This window comes from Mugil cephalus, chromosome 3, assembly GCF_022458985.1.
Source record: "Mugil cephalus isolate CIBA_MC_2020 chromosome 3, CIBA_Mcephalus_1.1, whole genome shotgun sequence".
Lineage (NCBI taxonomy): Eukaryota > Metazoa > Chordata > Actinopteri > Mugiliformes > Mugilidae > Mugil > Mugil cephalus.
Window position 1 is genome coordinate 27,688,472 of NC_061772.1, and position 24,963 is coordinate 27,713,434.

The 24,963-nt window shown below is 39.6% G+C and overlaps 1 protein-coding gene across 2 annotated transcripts; it reads left to right on the forward strand.

Annotated features, from left to right (window-relative positions):
- Positions 1–1,457: 1,457 nt before the first annotated feature.
- Positions 1,458–22,508, forward strand: slc39a13 (solute carrier family 39 member 13). Of its 2 annotated transcripts, none has more exons than XM_047581521.1 (10): positions 1,458–1,626; positions 6,204–6,569; positions 8,512–8,619; positions 8,882–9,024; positions 12,128–12,247; positions 14,752–14,841; positions 18,113–18,163; positions 18,281–18,413; positions 18,499–18,598; positions 21,728–22,508. In XM_047581521.1, the coding sequence occupies exons 1-10, from the start codon at positions 1,518–1,520 to the stop codon at positions 21,801–21,803; spliced, it is 1,296 nt and encodes a 431-aa protein (XP_047437477.1). In that variant the 5' UTR covers positions 1,458–1,517; the 3' UTR covers positions 21,804–22,508. The 2 variants fall into 2 exon arrangements, with proteins under 2 accessions (XP_047437477.1, XP_047437478.1); XM_047581522.1 differs by having other exon boundaries at positions 1,558–1,700.
- The last annotated feature ends 2,455 nt before the right edge of the window (positions 22,509–24,963 follow it).

The following is a 24,963-nucleotide window of genomic DNA, read 5'->3' on the forward strand; positions in this document are numbered from 1 at the left end:
TTTAGGAGATACTGAGGCACAAAAATAAAAGTAAAATTAAAATTAAAACTAAGATGTGAATGCAGGTGAAATAAAACTGGCATTTCCAGCTTACATGGACTAAAAAGACGACTTATTTGTTCATGTATCATTTCATTCTGCAGTTGTAAGCCTTATGATTGAAGTTTAACTTTTAATCCAGGTGGAATATAACTGTGATTTCAAGGTTAAATAGGCTAAAAATCCTAAAACGCCTTTAAGGGATGAAAATAATATGTGTCTTTCAACCACCCAAGTAGCATTCCATAGTCTCAAAAGATGCACTTATCACTGCAAAAGATCAGTTAAATCAGATATAATTCCATATTAGGATTTATTTATTTATTTTTTATACTTTGACTTGTTCACTCTTGCTGAAGACAATTCCAAATACGAAATATCCATAACACTCCGAAGCCGGTGAGTCCTGGAAGTGTTGTGAGGATGAAGGGGCTCTCCATCATTGGCCTATAACCTTTTTGGCTGCATTTAAACCAGTCAACCAGATTTTACATGTTTTTTCAGTAAGAGAGTACTGCATGTACTGCAGGATCCATTGGAAACTGTAGCACTGTTTCAATTACCTTCTGTCATTTTGGTCTTTTCTGCAAATTCAGTCTCATGCATTTTCCTACTCTTAGTGTTATTCCTGTGCTATGTTTGTTTTTAAGAGCAATGTTCATATTGATGTTACACATTGTGTGGATTTTGACTAAATACATGACATGATGCAGTTGAAACCCTCATAATTCAAACTGAAGTGTGAATCCAGGTCGAACAGAACTGTGATTTCCATCTTAGAGCAGGTAACAATCTTAACATGCCCTCAGGGGATGAAAATGATGTGTGTTTATTGTGTGTTTTGCTGCTTTAATAAACTTTTCAGGCAGTATTTGATACTATATCTCGTCATATTTGGTCCTAAAGTGGAATCATGGTCCTTAGAGGAGACATAAAAAACAAAATCTATCATTTTATCATGTCATTCTGCAGCTGAAAGCCTTATAATGAAACTAAAATGTGCATGCAAGTGAAATAAAACCGTGATTTCCATCTTAGAGAGACTAAAAGTCTTAAAATGCCTTTAAGAGAAACTTTACAGACATATGAGGAACAAATCTCCTCAGATTTACTCCTAAAGTGGAATCATGGTCCTTGGAGTAAAGTGGAAGTAAAAAGCTACAATAAAACCGTCATAAAAATCCTAAAATCCCCTTCAAGGGATGAGCATGAGAGGTGTTTGGTGTCTGTTAATAAACTTTTCAGACACTACTTTGCAGACATGTGAGGAAAAACCTCCTCAGATTTGCTCCTAAAGTGGAATCATGTGGACAAGGAAATTAAATAAATAAAATAAAACTTCCTGAATTTTCCAGAGGGGCGGGATCCTTGCAGGGACTCTCCCCTCATGTTTATTTTTTTTTTTTTTTCCTCCAGGATCCTGATACGTGGCTGTTTTGGGGGGGACCCGACACCGACTCGTGTGCAGCAGCGTGCGGATGTCTGTCTGCAGCAGCCGGGGGCTCGTCTGGAGGAACTCAGTCTGCCTCCATCAAACCGGCCTGGATGGCAGGGACACACCGGTGCAAAGACTCCCGAAACCCAGAGGTATTTCAAGACAACGCGCTGCACCCGCTCCGTCTGGTTTAGCATCTATTTTAGCCGCTATTTTCCCAGCACCAGTAAGTTTCTGAAAACTAAAGGGGGGCCAGATTTCTGAAATCAAATCCGCGGACATTTACAGCAGCAGGTCGGACACACACACACAAAAAAAGAAATAAGTGAAGATGCAACGAAGAAATGGGGACAGTTACGTGTTCTTTTATTTCTGCATTCACATTTAAACATATTTAGACTAGTATGTCTGTAACGTAAATAGCAGGGGGACCGGCTACCGTAATAGTTGTAGTGTGCGCGCAACATGCTAACTACTAGCTAGCCTGCTACCGTAATAACGGTACGCTTTCACATTGATAAAACGCTAAAATCGGGGACATTTTCGGGGAGAGCTTTAGCCGGGGGACAGGTCATCCAAAACGGGGACTGTCTCCAGAAAACTGGTCATCCTACTAAAAAACCGATGCTAGTCTTGGTAGCAGAGGAGTGAGCTAGCCGTTAGCATCGGATCTACAGCTAGCAGAGCAGCGGCTAACGTTAGCGTGCAGCATAAAATTCAGCGTTAATTAGTTGTTAATTAGGTTTGCCACTTGAGCACTTTTATTTTTATTGTTATTTTCTTAATATTTAATGTCGCTGCAGAGACTGTTAGTAGCAGTGAGTTAACTTCCATGAGAGAGACTGCGCAAACTCCCACAGGAATATATTGTTTATTAAATATCTGCGTCTCTTAATGGGGATAATAATGTTGTTTGTTAAATAAATACCTCTGTCTCTTAAAGTGCATAGTTGGAGTGAGTTAGCCCAACTTTACGCTTGTCTCTCTGGGTTATGAGTGGGTTTGCATGCATGAAGGAAGTGCCTTGTGTTTCTGGACTTTTCTGTTCCTGCCACATCTCAACTTTTAATGCAGTTGAACCAAGTTCAGTTTCTGGTCTGTTTTTTCAATATTATTTTATTTTTTTAATATCAGGAAGGCCTTTTCTGCACCAGAGAGGTTTCTCTATGGCCAGTATTTCAACATTATTGTTATTATTTTTGCTCTATTAAGTCTGTAAAAAGCTGATAAACAATGTGGACTGAGATTTTAGCCAATATTTACTTATCCTCATTTGTCAGTACTGGTTTATATCAGGGCTGAAGCAAACAGGTGTTTTTCATCAGTTATTTTACTTTCACTCTCTAATCTTTTGATTTTGATCCAGATTTCTCTAAACTATTGGCGTCCTGAGATTACAGACCATAAATATCAGGGATTTCCTAATTGGAGCCGATAGATACTTTTAAAATGATTAGATTATGTTAGGGATGAACATAACTGTTTTTTCCATCGATACAGATAAACGATAACCTCCTGCTTCTCAAAACCGACACCGATAGTGATAACAGATAACGTTTTTTTAATAGTCTATATGCTCGATGGCTATGTAGTGTGCAAAGAATATGTAGAATTCAACATCATGGCTCTGCCTTCGACCTAAATAGTTCTGACTCTTCAAAAAATTATTTATTAGTCTTTGAAATAAACACAATAATATTTTATAAAACCAAAACTCAGTGCAAAAATGAAGCCCCTATCATAATGCTGTCAGTACAAACAATAAAGGGCTTTAGTTTGGTCAAACTTCTTCATCTTTGGTAGCATTAGCTGCAGCTCGTTCAGCCTCTTCATGTTCCTTCCGTTCACCGTCGTTGATTAAACTTCATGTGACTTATGAGGTTTGTTCTGTTAAAGCCACACTCCTTTTCCCACCTCTCTGAACTTCCGCTAAACATTTATTGCAAATTGCAAATCGCGTCGTCTTTCTTGCAAAATGTAAAAGAAAACTGATGGTGGCGGCGGCACAGAAATATGACATCATGAGCATGTAGTCATCAGCGTGCAGCATAGATTTAAAGTGACTGGAATCAGACCAATCTTGGTTTACTACAGTTGGCTCTTTTTATGAGAAAATATTTTTAATATTGATCGATGTGATGTTGTTTTTTCCAATATCGGACCGATAATTATCTGTGTCGATATTTATCGTGCATCACTAGATTAGATCAGTATTAGATTTCTGTTAAAGCCTGGTCTTTGGTAGTTTCATTTTTTATTTTTTTTATTTTTATTTTATCTCCATAAACCAAAACCATGTTGGTGTAGTGTCAAAATTTCTGTTTTAACAGCATTTAGCTAACGTCAAAACGGCCAAAAATATAAGAAGAAGAAACAAAATCAAGTGACTAAACATTTCTGCTGTGGAAGAACTTTATTCTGGAAAATGATTTCATCATCCGCAATGTGGATGTTTGGTGAGGTGGCTTTAGAAGATCATCATTCAGTGCTACCAACTTGATTCTCCACCAGAAAAAAATCTAACCATACATGAAGTTCACTCAGGCAAAGGCTGCAAACGACAACAGCAAACGCCGGACGTTTAAAAGAAGAGAAAAGTTTCCTGGAGACAAATCCTCCAAAGAGGGTTAAGGAGTTAATGGCAGCTTTGGATGACCAGAACATTTCTGAAGTAGAGAACACGCTACATTAACTTAGACAGAAATATATATTGGACTGAATCCATTCTCTTGGAGAGTTCAAGGAAGAAAAGGAAAGAACTGTTGTTTATTTAAGACCGAACCGAGACTCGGATCGGCCGATACTGAATATTAAAAGATGGGTGTGGGATTGGGACGTCCTTAAACATAATCATAAATACATATCAGAACACGACGTGTATGTATGAAGAAATCATTTCAACCTTTAAAGACCAGACTAGACTATTCATCACAAAAGATTTATTTTGAACATAAAATAGTTGTTTTCTATATTCTGTCATAATTAGCAAAGATGCTAATGAGTTAAACGATTGTAATTTGGAGATGAGCAAACAGTTTCCTACACCTGCTTAGACCTTAAATCACAGATTTACTGGAAATCTGTGCTGTTTTCTACATCTATATATGGAAAAAGAAACTGCTGACGACTTGTAAATGTGCTGGAAGCCATTTGCATCTGCTCCAGAGACTCTTTGTTGGTCCAGAGACAACAGGTGATGACTGGTGACTCTCTGACTCCGACCAACAACCAAAGATCAGACACCATTTGTTGAATTGTCCACACACTGAAGCTTCTCTCACCTTGGTTCTTCCCGTAAAGAGGTCGTGGGGCTGTGGGTGGCAGTTTCACTTTGTATAAAAGTGAAACTCGGTGAGTCTTTGTTAAAGGAATTTGCAAATTTTTGACATTTAGGTTTTAGATTAGTTTACTTTCGGCATTTTTGGCAGCAGGAGCTGGTGAAATGATTTGTGTTCTGTGCAATTTGACATATGTTTAGTCATTTATGATATTGATTAGTTGTTGAAATTAGAATTAGAAACCCTTTATTTATCCCACCATTGGGATACTTGTTTGCAACGGAATACATAGGGGCAGAAAATTAACAAGAATAGAGTGTGGACTGAATAAAGTATAAATGATAAGATAAAAATAGAATAGAATAAACAATATACAAGCATTGACATATATACAAAACGTATTGAATTTCAAGCCTTGCAGCCCTGAAACCATTTAATAATTTGTTGGTTTTTGAACTCATTTATTTTCTTGCAGAAATTAAAACAAAACATTAATCCAGTTTGTTCTACTTTTTCACACATTTGTTGGTGGAAAAATGCGAGCAACCTGAAGACATAACTTTGGGATATAGAAAGTTTTGACCCTTTTTTTTTTTTCTGATCAATGAATCTGTTATTTTTGTTTTTATTTAATTTGTTTCTCCCTTTAATATTTTTTATTATTGGCTGTAGTCAATCAATCCATTGTTTAATCTACCACCAGATAATGTCTGCAGCTTCTACCATGAATCACTCAAAGCTTTTTCTTCTAAAAACATATTTTAACGCAAATTGAACCATTTGCAAACTTTTACCCAGTGATACCATTCATCACTTCTTCATTGTAATTAAGAAAGTGTTTTCTTTACATTCTGCAAATGGTTTTTATCGACAGTGTCTGGTGCTGTTTGCAGTTGGAGACGCATCTGCTATTATATATCTGCAAAAAGCTTGTTTTTTTGTTTTATAAATCTATATTCTCATAAACAAACTGCTTACAAGTAGCCGTCACCATCCGTTCTAGAGACTCTTCTTTGAGTTATTCTCGGAAATGCAAGAACTTGGAGGCACTTGCTACCAGAGGTGGGGAAAAAATATGGATATGACAATATGGCCGATACCTTTTCTTCCGATGCAGTATTGATTTTGAATGTCTTAATATCGATGTTTAAAGAAAAGGAAAAGTTTTGAGCCGATATTGACTCAATTTGTCCAGTGAATTATCACTGTCATCTGAACAGCAACATGTATTTTAAGCTGCTTTTAAAATGTCTCAGTGAACTATGCAGAATATTGCAACATATCATGACTCAAGCATCGTGAAGTCTTGGCCAAAACCCACCCCCACCGGCTACCGGTCAAGAACCTGATAAGACTCACAATCTTAGTCCAGATGCTTTCGCTGCTCCGTCGTCTCTGGAGACGCTCGTAGGTGGATGTTTGTTCGTCTCAAACTGTGCTCCTTCCTACAGCATCACTGGCTTCAAGTGCTTCTTGGACCGTGGAACGGATGAAAGGTGGAAGCTGTCGGAGGCCCAGCTGGGCTCTAGCTGCTCTGTTTATCCCCGTTGCCCTGTTGATGCTGACCTCCAGGGGGGCATCAAGCAGCCAGAAGATGACACAAACCGCTATGGCTCACGCAACAGCTACAGCCGCAGGACCCGGGCCCTGCTTGACGGATGACCTCCCGGGCCTCCGGGCCGTGGCAGACTTCTTAGCCAGCGAGCAAGCTCACGTTTGGCTCCTGTCCCTGGTGGGCTCCGTTGCTGTGGGGCTCAGCGGGATCTTCCCCCTGCTCGTCATTCCGATTGAAGCCGGAGCAGCCCTCAAAACAGAAGGTAAGAGAGAGCGACGTGCAGCGCAAACAAGCCTGAACTCACAAGAATGCACTCTCCCGATATTTATCTTGCAGCTGTCACGATAAACACAAATGAAAAGTGTTTCCGTGATATGAATTATTGCGCAATAAGAAAGTCAGTGATGCGTGCTTGATGAAGTGAAAATCAGGGCTCAGTCGTTTCTGTAAAACTACATTCAGTATTTTGAATTCATCTCCGCCTCATTAGCTCAACAGAATCATCATGTATCGTGTTCTTGGTTTATTTATTCTATATGCGTCACAGGAACTACAAGCAGGCCATCTGTCTGACCTGGCATCCACAACACTCCCACGGACCACAACTATACACCTCTTATTTTTTACTGTGACACTGTAGTAGATTTCTGCAGCCTCCATTGGGATCAACAAGTACTTCTGCTGGATCTTTGTCAGCCCGTCTTAAACACAGCTGCACCTTCCTCATGGTTTAAAAGTTTAGACACAGGCTTAAAGGGACTTTCTGGAAAAAACAAAAAAATAAAAAAAATAAAAAAAAAAGCAGCTGCTTCCTGGAGAACAGAACTTCATCTGTGGTGACCTCATGAATGAATGTGTGGTTTTCTACACTAAGTGCAAACATACCTTAATGGGCTGCGTACCCGAGAATGGCGGCTTTGCTTGAACCATAACAAATATTTCTTTATTCCTTTTAATTGAGATGGAAAAAAAAAAATCTTTAGCAAGTACTAAACAGAAGAATGTTATGAAAAAGCCTCTATATACACAGGAGGAGGTGTGAGAGGTTCTGTAAACTAAAAAAAGGCCCAGGGGCAGCTCCTTGAGCTAACGGCTAACATCTGCACACTGATGTTTATGTTAGTTTAGCCTGTTAGCATGCTAACGTGCTAACGTGTCCTAAACAGGACTGAAATGGAACATGACAATAAGGCTTGGTACTGGAAAAGTTAATAGAGATTCATTTCTATTGGCACAAATATACTTTGAGCGACATATACACTGATCAGCCACAACATTATGACCACTGACAGGAGAATTAAATGTAAACCATCTTGTGACAGTTCAATGTTCTGCTGTGAAACCTTTGGACCTGGTATTCATTTGTGTGAATGTTACTTAGACATGTAGCACCCACCTAGACCAGACCAGACCAGACGCCCCCACCTCATAGCAATGACACTCCTAGATATCAGTCGTCATCCCCAGCAGGACGCAACCACAAAAACGCCTTAGGAGCAACTCTAAAAACGTGAAGAACAGCACAAGGTGTCGACCCGGCCTCGAAATCCACTAGATCCCAAACTGGCCAAGTATCTGTGGGTTGATCCACAGAGGCTCCTCCCTACAACATCCTGTTACCAGGCAAACCAGGACTCCCTCAGAAGGTCCATATCCGTCCTCGGATGAGTCACAACTGGGACACCTACACCAACACTAGGTCGTAATGTTCTGCCTGATCAGTGTATGGTACATGCTCCCTCTTATTGCCATAGCAACAACAGCTACTTAATCACCGCTACTTGAGGTCAGCCCGAGGCCTTTTGAGGGCCCCCACCCACAGGAACGTGGCATTCCCAGTGTATTTTAGGCTGTGGGTTGTCCTGACCAGAGGTTAGTCATTACCAAGGAAATGCTTCAAAAACTACATTTCCTTTGGCACATGACTAATCACTGTTTATGTTAGTGTTTATGAGGTTAGTCAGAGGCAGCGCTGTGATTTTTATCTCCTCAAACTGATTTATTTAACTGAGAGGATTATTTAATCATTTAAAAAAGAAAAGCAAAGGGGAGGGGCGACGGAACCACCGAGGTGTGAATTTGTTGTTTGGCTGTGATCCCCAGCCCAAAAAAAAAAAAAAAAATGAAATTACTGGGCTGCTATGAATCATGCTTCACGGTAATTGGTACCTTGGTTATTTCACAGTTTCTTTGTGTTTTGTCAGCTGGAAGTCAGAAGCTGAAGCAGCTCTTGAGCTTTGCTATTGGTGGTCTCCTTGGAGATGTGTTCCTTCACCTGCTTCCTGAGGCGTGGGCGATCTCCGGCTCCCCAGGTCGGTTTCCTCTGCAGCCAGTGCCGTCCTTCTCTCGTGCACGTATTAAAGAAAAAGGTCGACCAATGCATTTGCCTCTTTTAAGGTCTGCTGCCTCTCAAACAGGACCAGGCAGAGGACAGTAACTTTTATTTCATGCCTCAGTTTAGTAGAAACAGTTCTTTTTAGTAGCTTCACCAGTTGCAGACAAGTACTGGTGCAATGATCTCATCTCTTTCTCCATGCGCTCACTTATTTACAATCTGTCTGCTGCCACTTTTAGCGAGTAAACACAACCACTACATGACCCAGGGCTTGTGGGTAATCGTCGGTCTGCTGGCCTTCCTTCTCCTGGAGAAAATGTTCCCAGACCAAGACAGCCAGGAGGATCCCGCTACGGATCCGGACCTGAATTCTAACTCGGCCGTGAGTATTTCTGCCTCAGAAAAAAATAACTCCACCGTGCACACATGTCAATACAAGCCTTCACATATTTCAGTTTTCATCGGCATGCTCGGTGCAAACAGCCTTTTTTTGTGCTTGGTCTGCATGTTTTTCCCACTGGTATTTTGATGACCGTTGCATCAGATGACCTTCTGAACAACCACAGCAATATTTTGACATTTTAGAAGAAATGCTTATTGATGGTCTTGTGGAAAATTCCATGGAGGGGTGGGGTCAGGGGGGGAAATGTGTCAGTTCTGTACTTTTCTTCTTCTGAATGAAAATGAGCATTTCCGTTCACTTCCAAGTTCACTGTTAGAGTTTAGACTCTTAGATGCACCTGGATGCGTTGTTAGATGTTGAAATTTGACATGAACTCTATTTTCTGTGCGTCTGCCACCTCGTTGCAACACTTCGCTGTGGCCAGAAGACGACTCACATCGGCAGCCATTCAACCCCCTGACTTCCACATAGCTTTTTCTTCTGCTTTTGGTTTATTGCTGCTCTGCAAACAAGCTCGAAGGTGCATTATCTACTGACCCCACCTACATGTGCAGCCAGTATTGGTTACATACCGTAACCCCGGAGTCTAAAAGTGTAGGTGCAGCACATAACCATATAATAGTATAGGCACAGTTTAATACATATGACTATTAGGAATGTCCCAATCATTTTTTTTTACACTACAAGTCGATACAGATCTTTTAATATTCAATATCAGCTGTTTCGTGCCTGGATCTGTTTTTGAATAAACAAAATTTCCTCCCCTGGAGATTCATAAGCACATTTGCTTGTAGGGCTGGGCGGTATGACCAACCATGTGTATCACTGTGCATCATTTTTTTTTCATGCATAATCAGGTGTTTACATTCTCTACTAGCTGAGAAAGGAATTACTGCAGTAGATTGACTTGGTGAACTATTTTATTGTCGTCATGATGAGTGAATATTGCTGAATTATTCGTAGTAAAACAGTTTTGCACGGAAAGAAGAGCCACTCATCAAGGAATCAGAATGCAAAGACGATTACAGTCAAAATACAAACCTTTTACTGTGCAAAATTGACAAACATGTAGAAAACCAATACAGGGCTCTTAAGTTTGAACTTGGCCTTGATTTTATTTTTCATTTATCTTTTTAGTGGTGTGAAAGTGAAGTGTGTTTGAAGATCATCGTTTATCAGTATATTACTGTAATACAGGAAAAATGCATTTAAACCAAATAAATAGTTTTATTTATGACTTTCAGGACAAAGGAAATTAAATGATGAAGCTTCTTTAAACGTGCACGATGTAGAACCAAAAAACAACCAAACAACAGACACGGCTCCTTTTTTTTGTGGACTACTTCTCCTCCTTTCTACTGAAAAGGATCCGTGACACTCTGTAACCAAATACACTGGTCTGCCGGTATATTAAAAATTCATCTCATAACAAAAATATATATATTTGTATATACCGGTATTGGGTAAGAACCCGTTTACCGCCCAGCCCTACTTACTTAGATTAACTTACACGACATGTGCACTGGATTCAGTCCAATAAATTTGGCCGGAGCCTCGACGTTGTCTCCTGGATTTTTTTTTTTTTTTTTAATTTTTATCTTTATTTTTAACAAACGTATAATCCAGTGTTGGTTTTTCTACTTTTTCTCACACAGTGGACGTGTTTAGTCATGTGATTTTGGTTCCTCTTCTTCAGTTTTTGTAGTAGCTTGCTAGCTAACCGCATTAAAACAGAGGAGGAGGTAGACATGTTTACGTGGTTTAATCTATGGTCGACCTAAAATTATCATTTTAAAAATGTTTGGCTCCGTTACAGATCGAGAACATGAGCGCTGTGTCGGGGTAGATAGTGGACGACTTTAAAGACGTCGTTGTCGTCTTATTATTAATCAATATGCAATACGATCAAAGAGCTGACCTACACGACATTATTTATTTTCACGTCTTTATTAATTAGTACCTTATTGAGATTCTTCTTCTAATTGTTTAAATATTGCAAACGTCATGAATCAAGGACAAACACAACATTTAGAGACGTTTCCTCTTTGCAGGCAGTGGATGACTGGCTGCAGTAAGTTTTTTTTTTTTTTCCCCCCCGTCTCTCTAATGCCATTGAGAAAGAAGATTGGAATCCACGGCTCAGCTCCTCCACTAGTGTCTATTTATAGTGCTGGGGGTGAAGCGGCTGCTTTGACCATTTTAGTGTCCACTGGAGAACACTCGGCATATAGAGAGAGAGAGAGAGCGAGGCAACAATAGACGAGGACAGAGTGTGACACCGAGTGCCAGAGACAGATAATAAGTATTTTCTTTTGAAACGCTGCGTATTAAGGCTAATCAGCAAAGGCAAGGGATGCGAGCAGAACTTATTTGTCAGTGTTTTATGTCTGGAGAGCTGCGACGCTTAATGTGGAACACAAAGGAGAGATTGTGTCATTTTCCCACTCGAGGCGGCTGTAAATTTCTCATTAAACAGGACTCATGCAGCGATTTGCATTGACACTTTAGCTCCAATCTGCTGGAGGAGATGGATAGACCTGAGAATTCATCATACTTAATTACTTCTACATGCTTCAGTCGTAGAAGAGGGAACAAACATTTCAGACGGCAGGCTGTTTCCGCGTACACCCCGAGACGTCTGCATCCCTTCCTTTTTTTATATTCAAAACTATGCTGGAATTTAATTTGATCTGGACAAAACAAAAGGAAAAAAAAAATCAAGTGGATGGAAGAAACTTGATGAAAATAATGAGAGCGCTTTACCAGCTGTTCTGCTGCCGGTGGTTGAACCCTTTGACATGCAGCATGGGGCAACAGGAAAATGTCCATTTATTGCTCTGCAGGGTTCAGGCATAATCATTAACGTACCGTTTTTAGCACGAGGGGCGTTAGTCACTCAGATGAATAATATGTTTGTGCAGGAAAGATTTTTCTTCTAAGTTATTGGCATTTTACTGATGGATGACTCATGGGTATTGAGAAAGGGGAACTATACAAATGCATAAGAATATATGGACATATATATATATATATAAAAAGACGGTAGGTGCAGAGACGGCATGTTTCCTTTTTTCCTCCACAGACGCAGGCTAATTCCGTGCTCGGTGGAAAAGCAGCGGTGTCACTCAGAAATGGGCACCATGCTGAGTCATGGAAATCCTCCAAGCAACAGAGTCTGCAGGAAAGATCAGAGAAAATCAAGGTAATGCTGACAACCTAAAGCATATCCCGGTTAACAAAATGACAGAACTGGAGGCAAACATTGGACACGGTTTGCTTAAAAAAATTAAAAAAAAATAAATAAATAAAAATGCCTCCAAGTCCTGCAAGCTGAGCCTTAAGCAGCTACTTATTTGACTCACTGAAACCAATCTCACTGCTTTTATGATGATTTTTACTCAAAATTTACTATATCAGTGTTGCATAGTTTTCATAGTGATGCAGGACATGGACATCGTAACCACTGACTGTTTATACGATGGACAAACCCATTGTGACGTCACCCATTGGATTCTGAAACTCGAAAATGAAGCCTGAAGTGGGCGGAGTCCGCAGCCGCCATGTTGGATGAGCTTTACTCCGCCCACACTCAGATATTCTAAATATGGACGCGGAGGGTCGTGTCAGATGTTCAGACCCGCCCACCCAACTCGCCGCTACCTGTTAGCTCAGGCTAACACCTGTCACTCAAAGCGGCCACGCCCTTAATTATTCTATTTAATAGAATAATTAATATTCTATTTAATATTTGTTTAATAACATGGGGGTCTATGGGGATTTGCTCCCTTTTGGAGCTTCAAGTGGCCACTCGATGAACTGCATTTTTTTTACGCTTCCACTCAAACCTGGAAGTTGCCGCTTGGTTGCGACCTACGCATATAACCAACGTTGGTGTGAGCCATTTGTACTTGTACACTCGCTCTGTAACAACGCCACCCAATCACTAGTTGGCGCTGTGTCTTGTTTGCCAGTCAGATTAACTGTTGTTTCTATGTTCTACTTTACCTTCAACAATGGCGACAAAGTATGTGTTTAGAAAACACAGAGTTTAAAAAATAAAAGTCTAAAAAGTAAAGCTGAACAACATAAATTAGACTTTGAGAGATAAAAAGATTGAAAAAATAAAGGGTAAGAGCAGATATAAACAACAGGGTTGTACCGTGAGTAGGTACAATTTCTGCAGAGTTATTGATCTTGTGACTGGTCTCACACTCTGTGACTCTTTGTCAGAGCAGCAGCCCGAGGGAGGAAACTGTCTTTGTGGGGGAATTTCGCTGTGGTACAAATGTTTGTATCTCCAAACCCCCTCAGTTAACCTTTCCTAGATGAGTTCCATCTTTATTGATCCAAAACAATCAATTTTGAAAATTTGCGGAGATGGAGAAGCAGTCAGAAATACTAAAGCAGAAACATGCTACTACCAAGTGGACCAGTCACAGCTCTGGCGTTCTGCGTCACCGTGGGACGAAGTTACATTTCTGAGGAGGTGCTTTAGGGTCTGCATTGAACCGCAATATTTACAGACTAGTCAGTTTTTGTCAACTTCAATGCTTTAAGCGTCATATCAACTAATCACTGACCACGTGACATAACAACATGGACGAGTCCAGTGCAGCAAACAAGCAGTGGTTCATAAAAAGTGTGGAAATACTGTGGATTTTAAGGGCATTCGTTATTACACAGGATGAGATGTTACAATCCCTTGTGCCAGGATCTGATGCAAAACACATTTAGAGTCCAACTGAAAACCAACCAGCAGGCAGCTACCAGCTAACTAGCCTAGCCAACTACAATACATCTCCCCGCTGCAAAACATGAGGCAAAAACACATTTAGAAAACCAAATAGCCGACCAGCAGGCTAGCTGTAAAAGACTGTAAAACGAAAATATGATGTGAAATCGCCTGGATCTGAAGCTGAAATATACTGAGGGGGAAAAATGAAAACCACTCAGGCCACTTACACTGTTCAGATTACACTCAGTTTAACGGTTTCTGTACTCACTGTTTGTCTCTAATAAAGATACTAGTTAATAAATAAAATAATTCAATTCAATTCAATCTAAATTCAAATCAAATCGCCACTGAGGCACTCAGGGATTTAAATCACACAGGAATTGGGGGAGAAAAAATCCATTGTCCAGGCAACAAATGACGTTCAGTTTGGTTTATTTCCACTGGCAAAGAGAAAACAAACCGCGATGGATTCTGGTGCCTCTTTCAGAGCTAGGCCTTTCCCAGGGCCTAGCTCACCTGTTCCTTTCTTCCTCTGTTTATAAACTCACCTGGTGTGCCACATTTACCAGATACCTTCAAAATAAAAGCACTAAAATTAATATTTAAACAAGATTACAACAGAATAACAAATAGCTCCACCAGCGTCACCAGAGGCCTTTTTGTGTCTTTGTCTTCTTAAGGCTGGACTCAGATTGAGTTTCCTCAGAGGAACAAATCACTCTCCGTCTTAATTTACAATGAGGTCAAAACTCTAAGTAACTTTTGCTAATTTCAAAAGACTTAATTAGTTCTTAGAAATTACAACATAATCTGACATTCTGGATTTTTAGATTAATTTCATCAAATTCAGACGGACCTTAAAATAAAAATGTTTAAGTGTTTTGTTTTGTTTTAATGTTCCTGTTGTTCTCAGCTCTGGCTCATGTGGGTAACATGAGTAACGGTGGCATTATGTTTTTGTGTGTCAACAGACGAGCGGATACTTGAACCTACTGGCTAACTGCATTGACAACTTCACCCACGGGCTGGCGGTGGCTGGGAGTTTCCTGGTGAGCAAAAAGGTAAGAAGCTGAGCTGGCGTCCAAACTCGGAGTCTCTTATCTTGGCTCGTCTGAGCGGCTCGCTCGTGTTTGGTTTTTACACAAATAGTTTGGTCTATATTTAGAGTAATGTGCATGTAACGCGTTTTTTCTCTCTGGGTATTAATACACTTGTAGTGAATATTTTCTGCCAGTTAATAAATAATTCAGTCAAGTTTTGACAGTCTCAGGGTGCAGCGTGCAGTCAGCGAATCAGAAGTAAATTTCACGGTGGAATAAAGAATCTTAAACTGCTTAAAAAACAAAACCACCTTCGATGGGTAAATGGTGCTTTAACGGTAAAGATGTAGTGACCTGCAGGGAAATATCTGGAGAGTTTTGAGCTGAAAACTCTGGTTTAGCAAAGTAAATTCTTCTTGTTTTGCATATTTACTGTAAATAACTGCATATAAATATGAACAATGCGTCTCCACTTCCATGCGTTGGTCAATCTGAAGCTATTTTGGTTTGAAGTCTTGGTAGTTCAGTTCAGTTCAGAATATGTTGCATGTTTCTTTCTTCTGTGTTTTTTTTTTTTTTTTAATATATTCGACATAAAAAAGCTCAATCAATCTATCAGTCAATCAATACACAGAACTTATTTGGTTAAATATTTTTTTCCAACTCTCACAACTATACGGGACCGCCTCGCGGTGCGGTTGGCATGGCAACTTTTTGTAGCGTCCAATAACAAACTACAAATGAAACTCAGAAAAAGGAATTATTAAACCTGCATCAGCATTAAATTAACTAAAGCCTAAAATGACAGAAACCACAGCTGCAAAAAAAAATATTTCACGTGTATGTTTTTTTTTTTAGTGTTTTAGTTTGTCCCATCCGCTAACATGGAGGGGGCGGAGCTTATGACTATACCGCAGCCTCCAGCCACAGGGGGGAGCTCTACTTGCTTTTGCATCACTTTAGAAGAGCTGTCCTCCTGTCGATCTCCCCCCACAAATTAAAATTTCTTTAAATAGACATTAACATGAATCCAACATATTTTAGTAAAGAGATAAGGGATAAGTTAATATTTAATGCAAAACGATAATAATATGTGTATTTATAAATAGCACTATGTTGAGTTTATTATAGAACATATACAGTAGGTAGGTAGGGGGGTTCACTCAGTTCACTCAGGTAAAGGCTGCAACAAAAACAACAACAACAACAAAACCCAAACGCTGCGTTTAAAAGAAGAGAAAATGAGAAAATATGTCACCATCGTGTTTGAGTTAAAGGTTTAAAGTATAACACCATAAAAGTTCTGATTAAAACTTGGTTGTTAAACTGAGGGTTAATCAGCTACACCCAAAACCATCAGCAGATAAATAATTCAAAAGTTTCTTTTAATTGAGGCTAATTGCAGCCTCAGACATCTGTGTGAATGATCACGACGTCTTTCTGGTGAGAACCGTGTGAATGTAAATGCGTTTGCCCTTTTAAATGGTTGATTATCACGTTCTGTGGAGGAAACACAACGCAGCTGTATTTAATTAAAAGCAAAGTACAACAGTGGATCTGTGGGAGTATTTAAGACACATAACACCTCCCCTGTGCACAGGTTCACTGGCAGCGCTCGTTACAGGATTCAGCAAACTCCCTGAAACTTCTCCCTCCTTTTACCGCCGCCTTTAAACTGCGGCACCGTGGATTTGTGTCGCTTCGGTGGGTTAGTGTATATTTGTAGCAGCGGGAGGAGAGTCCAGCTGGTGAGACATAAGGCCAGCAGCGTGAGACCGCGGACCGATGTGCCAGAGAGGAAGTTAACTAGATGTCTCAAACATGCACATACAAGACATCTCACCGGTGTTTTTCTGTTTGCTCGTCGTGCGTTTGCCACCGGTTCGTTTTTATTCCGCCGTGAAGTGCGTTTGGAAAGAGATCGTGAACCTCGACTCATTCATGTTTGATCAGTGCTGATGCAGTTTTTAAACTATGAGCACATGTAGTTGTATATATCACATGTTTGTTTTTTATCTTAATGTTCAGGAGCCAGGTCAGATTCAAGCTTCAGCTTTAACTTTACTGATTTCAAGACTGAAATTTTGAGCTTTTCAGCTTGTTATTAGACACGAAACAACACTGGGTGTGGATGCAGTGTAGTGAACTCAAAATATAAATCTTTTTTTTTTTTTTTCCTGCCAGTTAATAAATAATTCAGTCTCAGAGTGCAGCGTGCAGTCAGTGAATCAGAAGTAAATTTCACGGTGGAATAAAATATCTTAAACTGCTACGTGCTTAAAAAACAAAACCACCTGTGAAGCAAATGGAGCTTTAAAGCTGAACGTAGTGACCTGCAGGTAAATATCTGCACAGTTTTCAGCTGAAAACTCTGGTTTAGCAAAGTAAATTCTTCTCTACTGTGTTTTTCATAAACTAGAGGCTTCCAGATCATTTATTACTAATAAATATTAATGATACATAGTTATTTATTTTCAGTCGACCGTGAACAAAAACCACGTCCTTATATCATCAGAATGTCCTTAAAACGTTCTTCTGTTTTAGTGGCGGTTGCCTGGTGTAAAAGTTGCCAAAAAAAAAACGAAGTAAAAGAGGAGGAACCAAAACCACTGTGACTAATGATGTGGCTATTGAACATACTGTCTTATGTTCTTTCACCTCAGATAAATAAAACCTTATCTTAATAATCAGCTTCACGTGGGTCAAGCTCGTTTCAAACTCATTCATTTTACTAATTTTCCAACTAAAAATAAGATTTTTTTTGAGCTTTGGCAGAGACAAAAAGAAGTATTCATTAGAGATCTGACTAATTCTAAGTGCCTTTTATTAAAATTATATCGTATAAACATTTATTTCGTCATTTAAAGGCACATATTTTGGATGAAATGTATTTTTCTTGTCCTGGGAATTAAAATGTGTTTAGCATTAATATGATCTTATATATTTGACCAGACTGGGCTTTGAGTTTTCTGATGTGCAGAGACTTAATATTATACTCACTGTATAATATTCAGACAGAGCAGCATTTTAAAAAACACTTTATTTACAGTTTTTAACTTGACAAAACTGAAAAGTTGCACAAAAAAAGTGGGAGGGGCTGCTAGACGGTTATAAATTTACATAAATAGTCTTAGAGAAAGAAAACTTAGTTGCACTAGTTGTTAAAGTAAAGCGAGTACCACATAAAAAGGTTGTTTTATTTGTTCAGTTCATGCAGACGCAGTTTGTTTCCTGTTGAATAACTGTTTCCATCTCTCCGAGCGGCGTTAACGGGACTTTTTCCTTCTTGCAGGTCGGGTTCCTCACCACTTTTGCCATCCTGCTCCATGAAATCCCCCACGAGGTGAGAGAACTCTGCTCCGATTAAAACGTGCGCCCGTCGTTTCTAAATCTGCACGGTGTTGTGTTATGTTTTTCCCGTTCCCGCGTGGTGAGATAGATGTGTCGCCTCCTCCCGCAGGTGGGCGACTTCGCCATCCTCCTGAGGGCCGGCTTCGACCGGTGGAGCGCCGCTCGCATGCAGCTGACCACGGCGCTGGTCGGCGTCTTCGGAGCTTGTTTCGCTTTGTACGCTCAGTCACCGAAAGGCACCGGTAAGATGGGACTCGTATTTATTGGAACACATTGTAGAAAACCTTTTATTTTTATTTTATTTTTATACCTTTATACTGTTTGTAGAAGACGCCAGCGCCTGGATTTTGCCTTTCACGTCTGGAGGCTTCCTCTACATAGCCTTGGTGAATGTGGTGCCTGACCTGCTGGAGGAGTCCAATTTAAGGTACGTCGGACGTGTCTTTACACCCAGATTATCATGACATGTGTCGATGGTGGGAAGACGTCTCAAAGTCGGTGTGAAAAGACTCGTGTGAAAAGCCAGACGTACAAGAAATGACCTCTCCTGAATTAGACTGGTCCTTTGGTCCTATAGTTTATTAATTCTAGATGAGCACGTTATCACCGTGAAAATAGTTTTATCAGATAAGTTGAAGGTGTGAACCCAGACTTGACGCTTATGTTCCCCTTTTTCCCTCATGCACTGGTTCTCTAAACTCAACAGCCAGTCAGAGTCGACTCGGAGTCCGTTACGGTCGCCTGATTAGAGGCGAAACGCGCGTGAAAAACTAGGATCCACAGTTCGGTTCAGTCCGATATTGATGTTATAATATTGAGTATCAGCTGGTCCGATGTTAAGGCCAGACGCTACAGCTGAATATGGTAAAAAACCATGAAACTTCTCCTGTTGATTATTTAGATAAATACAGTCATTTTATGCACATTTCCAGAACAGAAACCTGAATAATGGATAAAGTGAGGTTCAAAATCCTTGTTTCATTTTCTTAATGTTTTTGATGTCCAGGTATTTACAGAGGGAATCTTAAATATCTCTTTTTATCTCTCGATTCAAATCAACAGTCCAGAGGTATCAAATTTTCCCATGTTTTTTGGAGTAAAATGTTCTATAAAAGAGGCTCTGAATGATGTATTAAAGTCCCCTCTGTAAATACCTGCAGAATGTAGTTAGGAATAAATCTGGAACGTTTGATTTGTGTAAGTGCTACTGAAGTGGAGGTTTCTGGCTCAGAGCAGCAGAAAAATGACCTTTGATGTTTTATTTTGTAAAAAAAAATATATATTTTTATTGGAAATCACTATAAACCAAAACCAAATCTACTCAAATCCTTCAAAACACATCATATATCAACATATATAATATCTAAATATCAGATTAAATTTTCAATAAGTTCATTCGAGTGTGAAACATGAATGATGATCCGTTGCTGATCGTCTCCTCCTTCGTCTCCTTTTATCAAAGACAGTTTACGTCTGGATGAACTCAGATGAGTCTGACGTCCCCTCTCCTCCTTCATCTGTCTTTTCTTTGACTTTTCTTGTTAATTTGAGCTGTAATTTTCTTCTTATATCAGACTTCACAGCATTTTTAAACGTCCCTCTCAGATAAACACAGACCAGCAGAATATCAGGTCACATGAACCAATCACGTTGTCAGAAATCAACACCAACCGATGAGAGTTTAGCTTCGATCGGCCTTTTCTACTTTCATGACACAAAGATACGACCATATTTGGACCTGACAGACTTCTGCTGAAGATAAAAAGCTTCACAACAGTTCCTCATATACCAGATAGAGACGAGGCCAATTTAGGACTAAATTAGAGACACAACACAGACAAAGTGTGTGAAATGAGCGCATGAATGTGCATTTTGACCGCTTATTATTTAAAGCAGTTTGATAGAAGACGTGTTAATGAAGAATAATGGGAAATTGATCAGTGGTTGAAAAACCTTAAATAATCAAAACTTCCTCTCCTGTTGATTTTCTTACTTATTCTACTATCACATGTTCACCACTTTAGTCCAATGAATCAACGCTAGTCACTGCTAATGTAGCAAAGAGTGTGTAGCTCGTACCGTGACTCCAGAAAAACCTGAATCATCTTCTCTGGTCTAACTCCCTGATCCTCTCTGGAATATTTATCTCCTCCTTTTTTTAAACGTAGCGTTCAATATTTGTTGTTTTAAAGCTTTTGCCTGAGTGCATTTAAATTCATAGCTTCATAAAGAACACAAGACATCAGAGTAATTTATTTATTTATTTTAAACTCTGAAGTATATTGAGCTAGTGGCCTCATTTACTATATAGCCGAGCTAATACAACAACAGAAAAACCAGACAGAGACACAGTCATACAAAATATGTGAAAATTACACTAAATAAATACTTTCCACTGTGTTTCTACATTACCTCCAATGACTGAAGTATCGAAAGTATTGATATTTTGATCTGAGAGTTGATCTTGGAGCATAAATCTGGTATCGAAAGTGTTGATTTGTCAGTAGTGATCTGCATATCACTAATCACAACGCGCGTGTGCTAAGATGCTAACAAAGTAGCAGGTAGTTTTTCGTTCATGTCCGAAAAAGACGCTGTTGTTGAGTGAAACAGTTACACAAGTTGTAAGATTCATGCTGTTATCGATATTGTTATCGGTCAATACTCAAGGATGCAATATCGGCGGGGAAAGAGAAAAGTTGTATCGGGTTTATTCACGTGATTTTGATTGTTCTTCTTCTTCTACTCTGAATTTTAGCAGTTTTGATGGCAGCCAACTATCACTAAAACAGAAGAAGAAGAAGAAGTAGTCCTTTTCTTCTTCTGTTTAATTGGCATCTTTGACGCTGAACTTGCTCACAGCCATATTTTCTGACGCTGCTGAAAATGAACCTATACTGTAGCTGTGACAGCGTCTACATCCCTGGATGTAGCGTAGCGGCGATGACGTCGCTCCGGCTTTGCACCGGCCCTGCAAAGCGCTTATTTATTCATTAAGCTGTGCCCCAAACCGGGGCCACAATTGCCTGTGTTCTGTCCGCTTCGAGAGCGCCTGCAGAGAAGAGCCTCCCTCTGCAGAATCAAATTAAGATTAAGACGGTGCCGTGAAGCTGTCGGGAGGAGGATAGAGAGAGAGCGAGAGGGAGACGCAGCTTATGGGCACAGAAAGCTAAAAAAGACACATCCGACACTTTTTATCTCCAGTCAGCAGCAGAGAACACGATGGGAAGAGAAACGAGGGGAGGGGGGGATGTGATGTTACCCATTTATGTTTGATGACGTTCAGGCCTAGAGTTTCATTCTAAACACACAGATACATGTTATATGTTACATTGGACACATTCCCAGTTATATTCCTTGTGGAAACCCTCGTTTCCTTCCTTTGTGTTTGTGGCTCCGTGGCTCCATCATTAATGACCAAAACCTCAGCATTAACTCGTCCCGTCTTGTCTGAGTGGACCGTGAGAGTGGTGTGGTGTGGAAGTGGACAGATGGCACGTTCCTTTAACGTCCTTTTAACGAGTCTGAAGCCGTAACCTTTTCTCTTTTCTTGCAGACACTCCCTTCTGCAGATACTGCTCATCTTCTGCGGCGTGGCCGTCATGGCTCTGCTCTCCACGGTTGTCGACTGAATGTGGAGAGGAGGGAAAAAAAAAAACACAAGAAACACTACAAAAAACCCACCCACCGACCTCTTTCACATCCCTCTCCCCTCGATGCTGAGGTCAAGCTAAAACAAATATCGGACAAAAGAACGGCACTTTATAGAGGGACAGCTGAAGAAACACTTTGACGATTCGCTGACCGGACGCTTTTTCGTGGACACTTTTTTTAAACGTGCCATTGTTCAAACACCAAATGAGAATTGAGACTTGTTTGTATAGATATCTGTTACCAAACTGTCTTTGTTGACCAGACAATCACGATGTTTTGCACATGTATTTACACAGGTACACCTGTCGTACCTGCTCAGAGCAGAAACAATAATACAGAACAGGTATTACCCGACCTCCTCCTCCTCCTCCTCCTCCTGATTCCACAAACCCAAATTGTTTAAATGTGTGTATGTGTTGCTGCTGTTGTGCATCTTTTGTTTCCTGCGTATTTATTGAAAACGAGAGAGCAGCTCCACCGGACGTGCAGTCTCATCGCTTTAGTCGCCTCTAGAGAGATAAGTGCCAAGGAGTCAGGAGGGTCCCTCACGCTCGTGTCAGCTCCACGCCAAAGTGCATTTCATCTGTTCGTGTCTCCCTGCCCCTCTGGGCCATCTCCACACTTTCTTTTTTTTTTTTTTTTTTTTTGTTCAGGATGGGGGGGGGGCGGCAGAGGTTGGTGCTCACAACGAAAGTCGAATAAATAATTGTGGTAAAGTTAAGAATAATACATGAAAAGGTTTGGTACTGTTTGTTACTTCTGTGTTTTGCCTTAAAAGCCATTGCTAACAAGTTGTTTTTTTAGTCAACGGAGCGATAACAACTCTAAAGCATAGGTCTTCAACAGGGGGTCTGCAGAGGTCACAAAATCTTTGGTTGATTAGATATTTTTTTATATTTATATATATATTTTTGTTTTCCCACACAAATTTAAATTTCTCTAAATTTAGAAAAGGGATTAATGGAGGCAGACAACGTTAAATTTAAGTCACTGAAAGAAGCAGAGACCTGTCAATCTAAGCCTCCTGTACAGAGTAGGCCCCGCCCCTATCACTGCTGAGCCAATCACGAGGCTGCATATTATAAGCTGAAAAATAGATATAAAAAAAGAATATTTGAACCTGTGTATTATTTGAATAGCTTAATATTGAATGCAAAATGATAATAATAATGTATATTTATAATTTTTCACTAGGTTGAGTTTATTTTAGTAGGTGGGGGGGGGGTCCCTTCTTCATCTCTGTCAGTTTGGGGGCCTGGAAAACGTTGAAGACCTCTGCTCTAAAGAAAATTAAGGAACTGTTCATGTCTTTTTGCACCACTGCTACACCTAAAGAAATAAACTATATATATATATATATAAAAAAATAGTCTTTATATTTTAAAACTGTGCATAGAAGCAGAGGAAAATAACTTGTGCTACAGGGAAAAAATTAAGATGTTCCTGTATTGATTCTCCGTCCCGTATTAAAGGTGCTGATGCAGCTCGTTGACCTCTCTGCACACCAACCCAGGCCACCGTGAGCAGAAAAAATTTTTTACCGCAAAGGTCCTATGCCTAAAATGTCATATGGGACTGGAGGGAGGGATGGAGGGGGGGTATTGATCCCGTGTTCACACTTGTCCAGTTTCAGCACAGTCTTATTTGGCAAGCTTGTGTTGCCATAACGACTCCTCCGCGGGTCGCCTTCCTTAGTCATCAGCCTGCGAGCAGCTTAGTGTCCGTGGGAGCCTTCCTCGGTCACGGCACAGAAGGACAACAAACAAACCACTATTTACTCTGCAGCGCAAACACACCAGTGACAAATGGTGTGTTCCCTTAGCTTCAGTGTAGTTTAGTCCAAAAGTAAAATAACATGACTGACAACTGAGTTATATAAATACTCACTGATGGCTGAGAATGTTCTCAGTTATTCTGTAAATGGATAAATGCTTTAATAACCTCCTGAGACCAAAGCATTTGATTGGAATGCATCTTATTTTTTTAAAGATGAGACTAAGATCTTTAGATATTTGGGATTAGAAGGACCTAAGAAGTATAAAAAATAAGCATCATCTTTGAACTAGAAGTTTTATTAATAAATTATGTGGACACAAGCATTATTTCACTGTATATTACAATTTAAGTCACCAATGTGTAACCAAAATATAAAACTATTTATTTTATTGCAAAATTAGAATCTGAAATGATGAAATCCCAACGTCCTCAAACGAGTACTCGTGAATTTGTTAAATTTTTTTGTCGTATCAAACTAGAAAAGTTAATATATAAAGAATAAATAAACAAATGTATTGACACTTCACTTCCAGTACATGGCAGACAAAAGTGTCTCTTTATGAGGACAACAGGTCTAAATGAAACAGAATAAGAAGGTGCAACAAACCTAAAACATAATGTCCCCGTATGAGGACGCCGGGTCTGAAGACATTTTGTACCTGTTTGCTAACCATTACTATTCATTCAATTGGTAAAAAACACAACTTTGCTTATTTTATATACAAATATCTAATATCTCAATATCTACTTTTTGAGATACAGGTGAGCATAGCTCAAAAATATACATCATCGTTCAACTTCAGAATTTATATTGTATGAATCTGTACAATCGTGTGAACATGATGATGATATGTCAAAGTTAAAAATGATTAAAAATGGATGATATTTAATCGTGGTTAATTGTATTTCTTAGTGTGGAAGTCAAAGTTAAGTAAGCTCAAGATTCAGTTAACATGAGAAGTTAACTTTTAAGAGTGGCTCGAATAAAAAGAGAAAGAAAAGAAAGAAAGAAAGAAAGAAATCATCCAATTGTGATTTAACCTCCCGAGACCCGAGACCCGGTTTTATTCCTCGTCCACTGTAGAATGACTCCAACTACTGTGTTAACCCTTTGCTACCACTAGATGGCAGACTAGAGTGTCCACTAATGAGGACGATGGTTTTAAATGAAGTGGAATAAGCTGCAACAAAACCTAAAACTTAATGTCCCCATATGAGGACGCAGGGTCTCAGAAAGTTAAAGCCGAAGCCAACGTCATTGTAAGATTTCATACACCACAATATTTCAATCACTGCGTCATAGAGGTCCATTAATTATAATACTATGATATACTATAATAATAATAGTAGTAATAATGTATG

Coding starts and splice junctions, on each gene's coding strand:
- slc39a13 (XM_047581521.1), top strand. CDS start 1,518: ATGTCTGTCTGCAGCAGCCGGGGGCTCGTCTGGAGGAACTCAGTCTGC. Junction 8,620..8,881: donor GGCGATCTCCGGCTCCCCAG/GTCGGTTTCCTC, acceptor TGCCACTTTTAG/CGAGTAAACACAACCACTAC. Junction 14,842..18,112: donor GTTTCCTGGTGAGCAAAAAG/GTAAGAAGCTGA, acceptor TCCTTCTTGCAG/GTCGGGTTCCTCACCACTTT.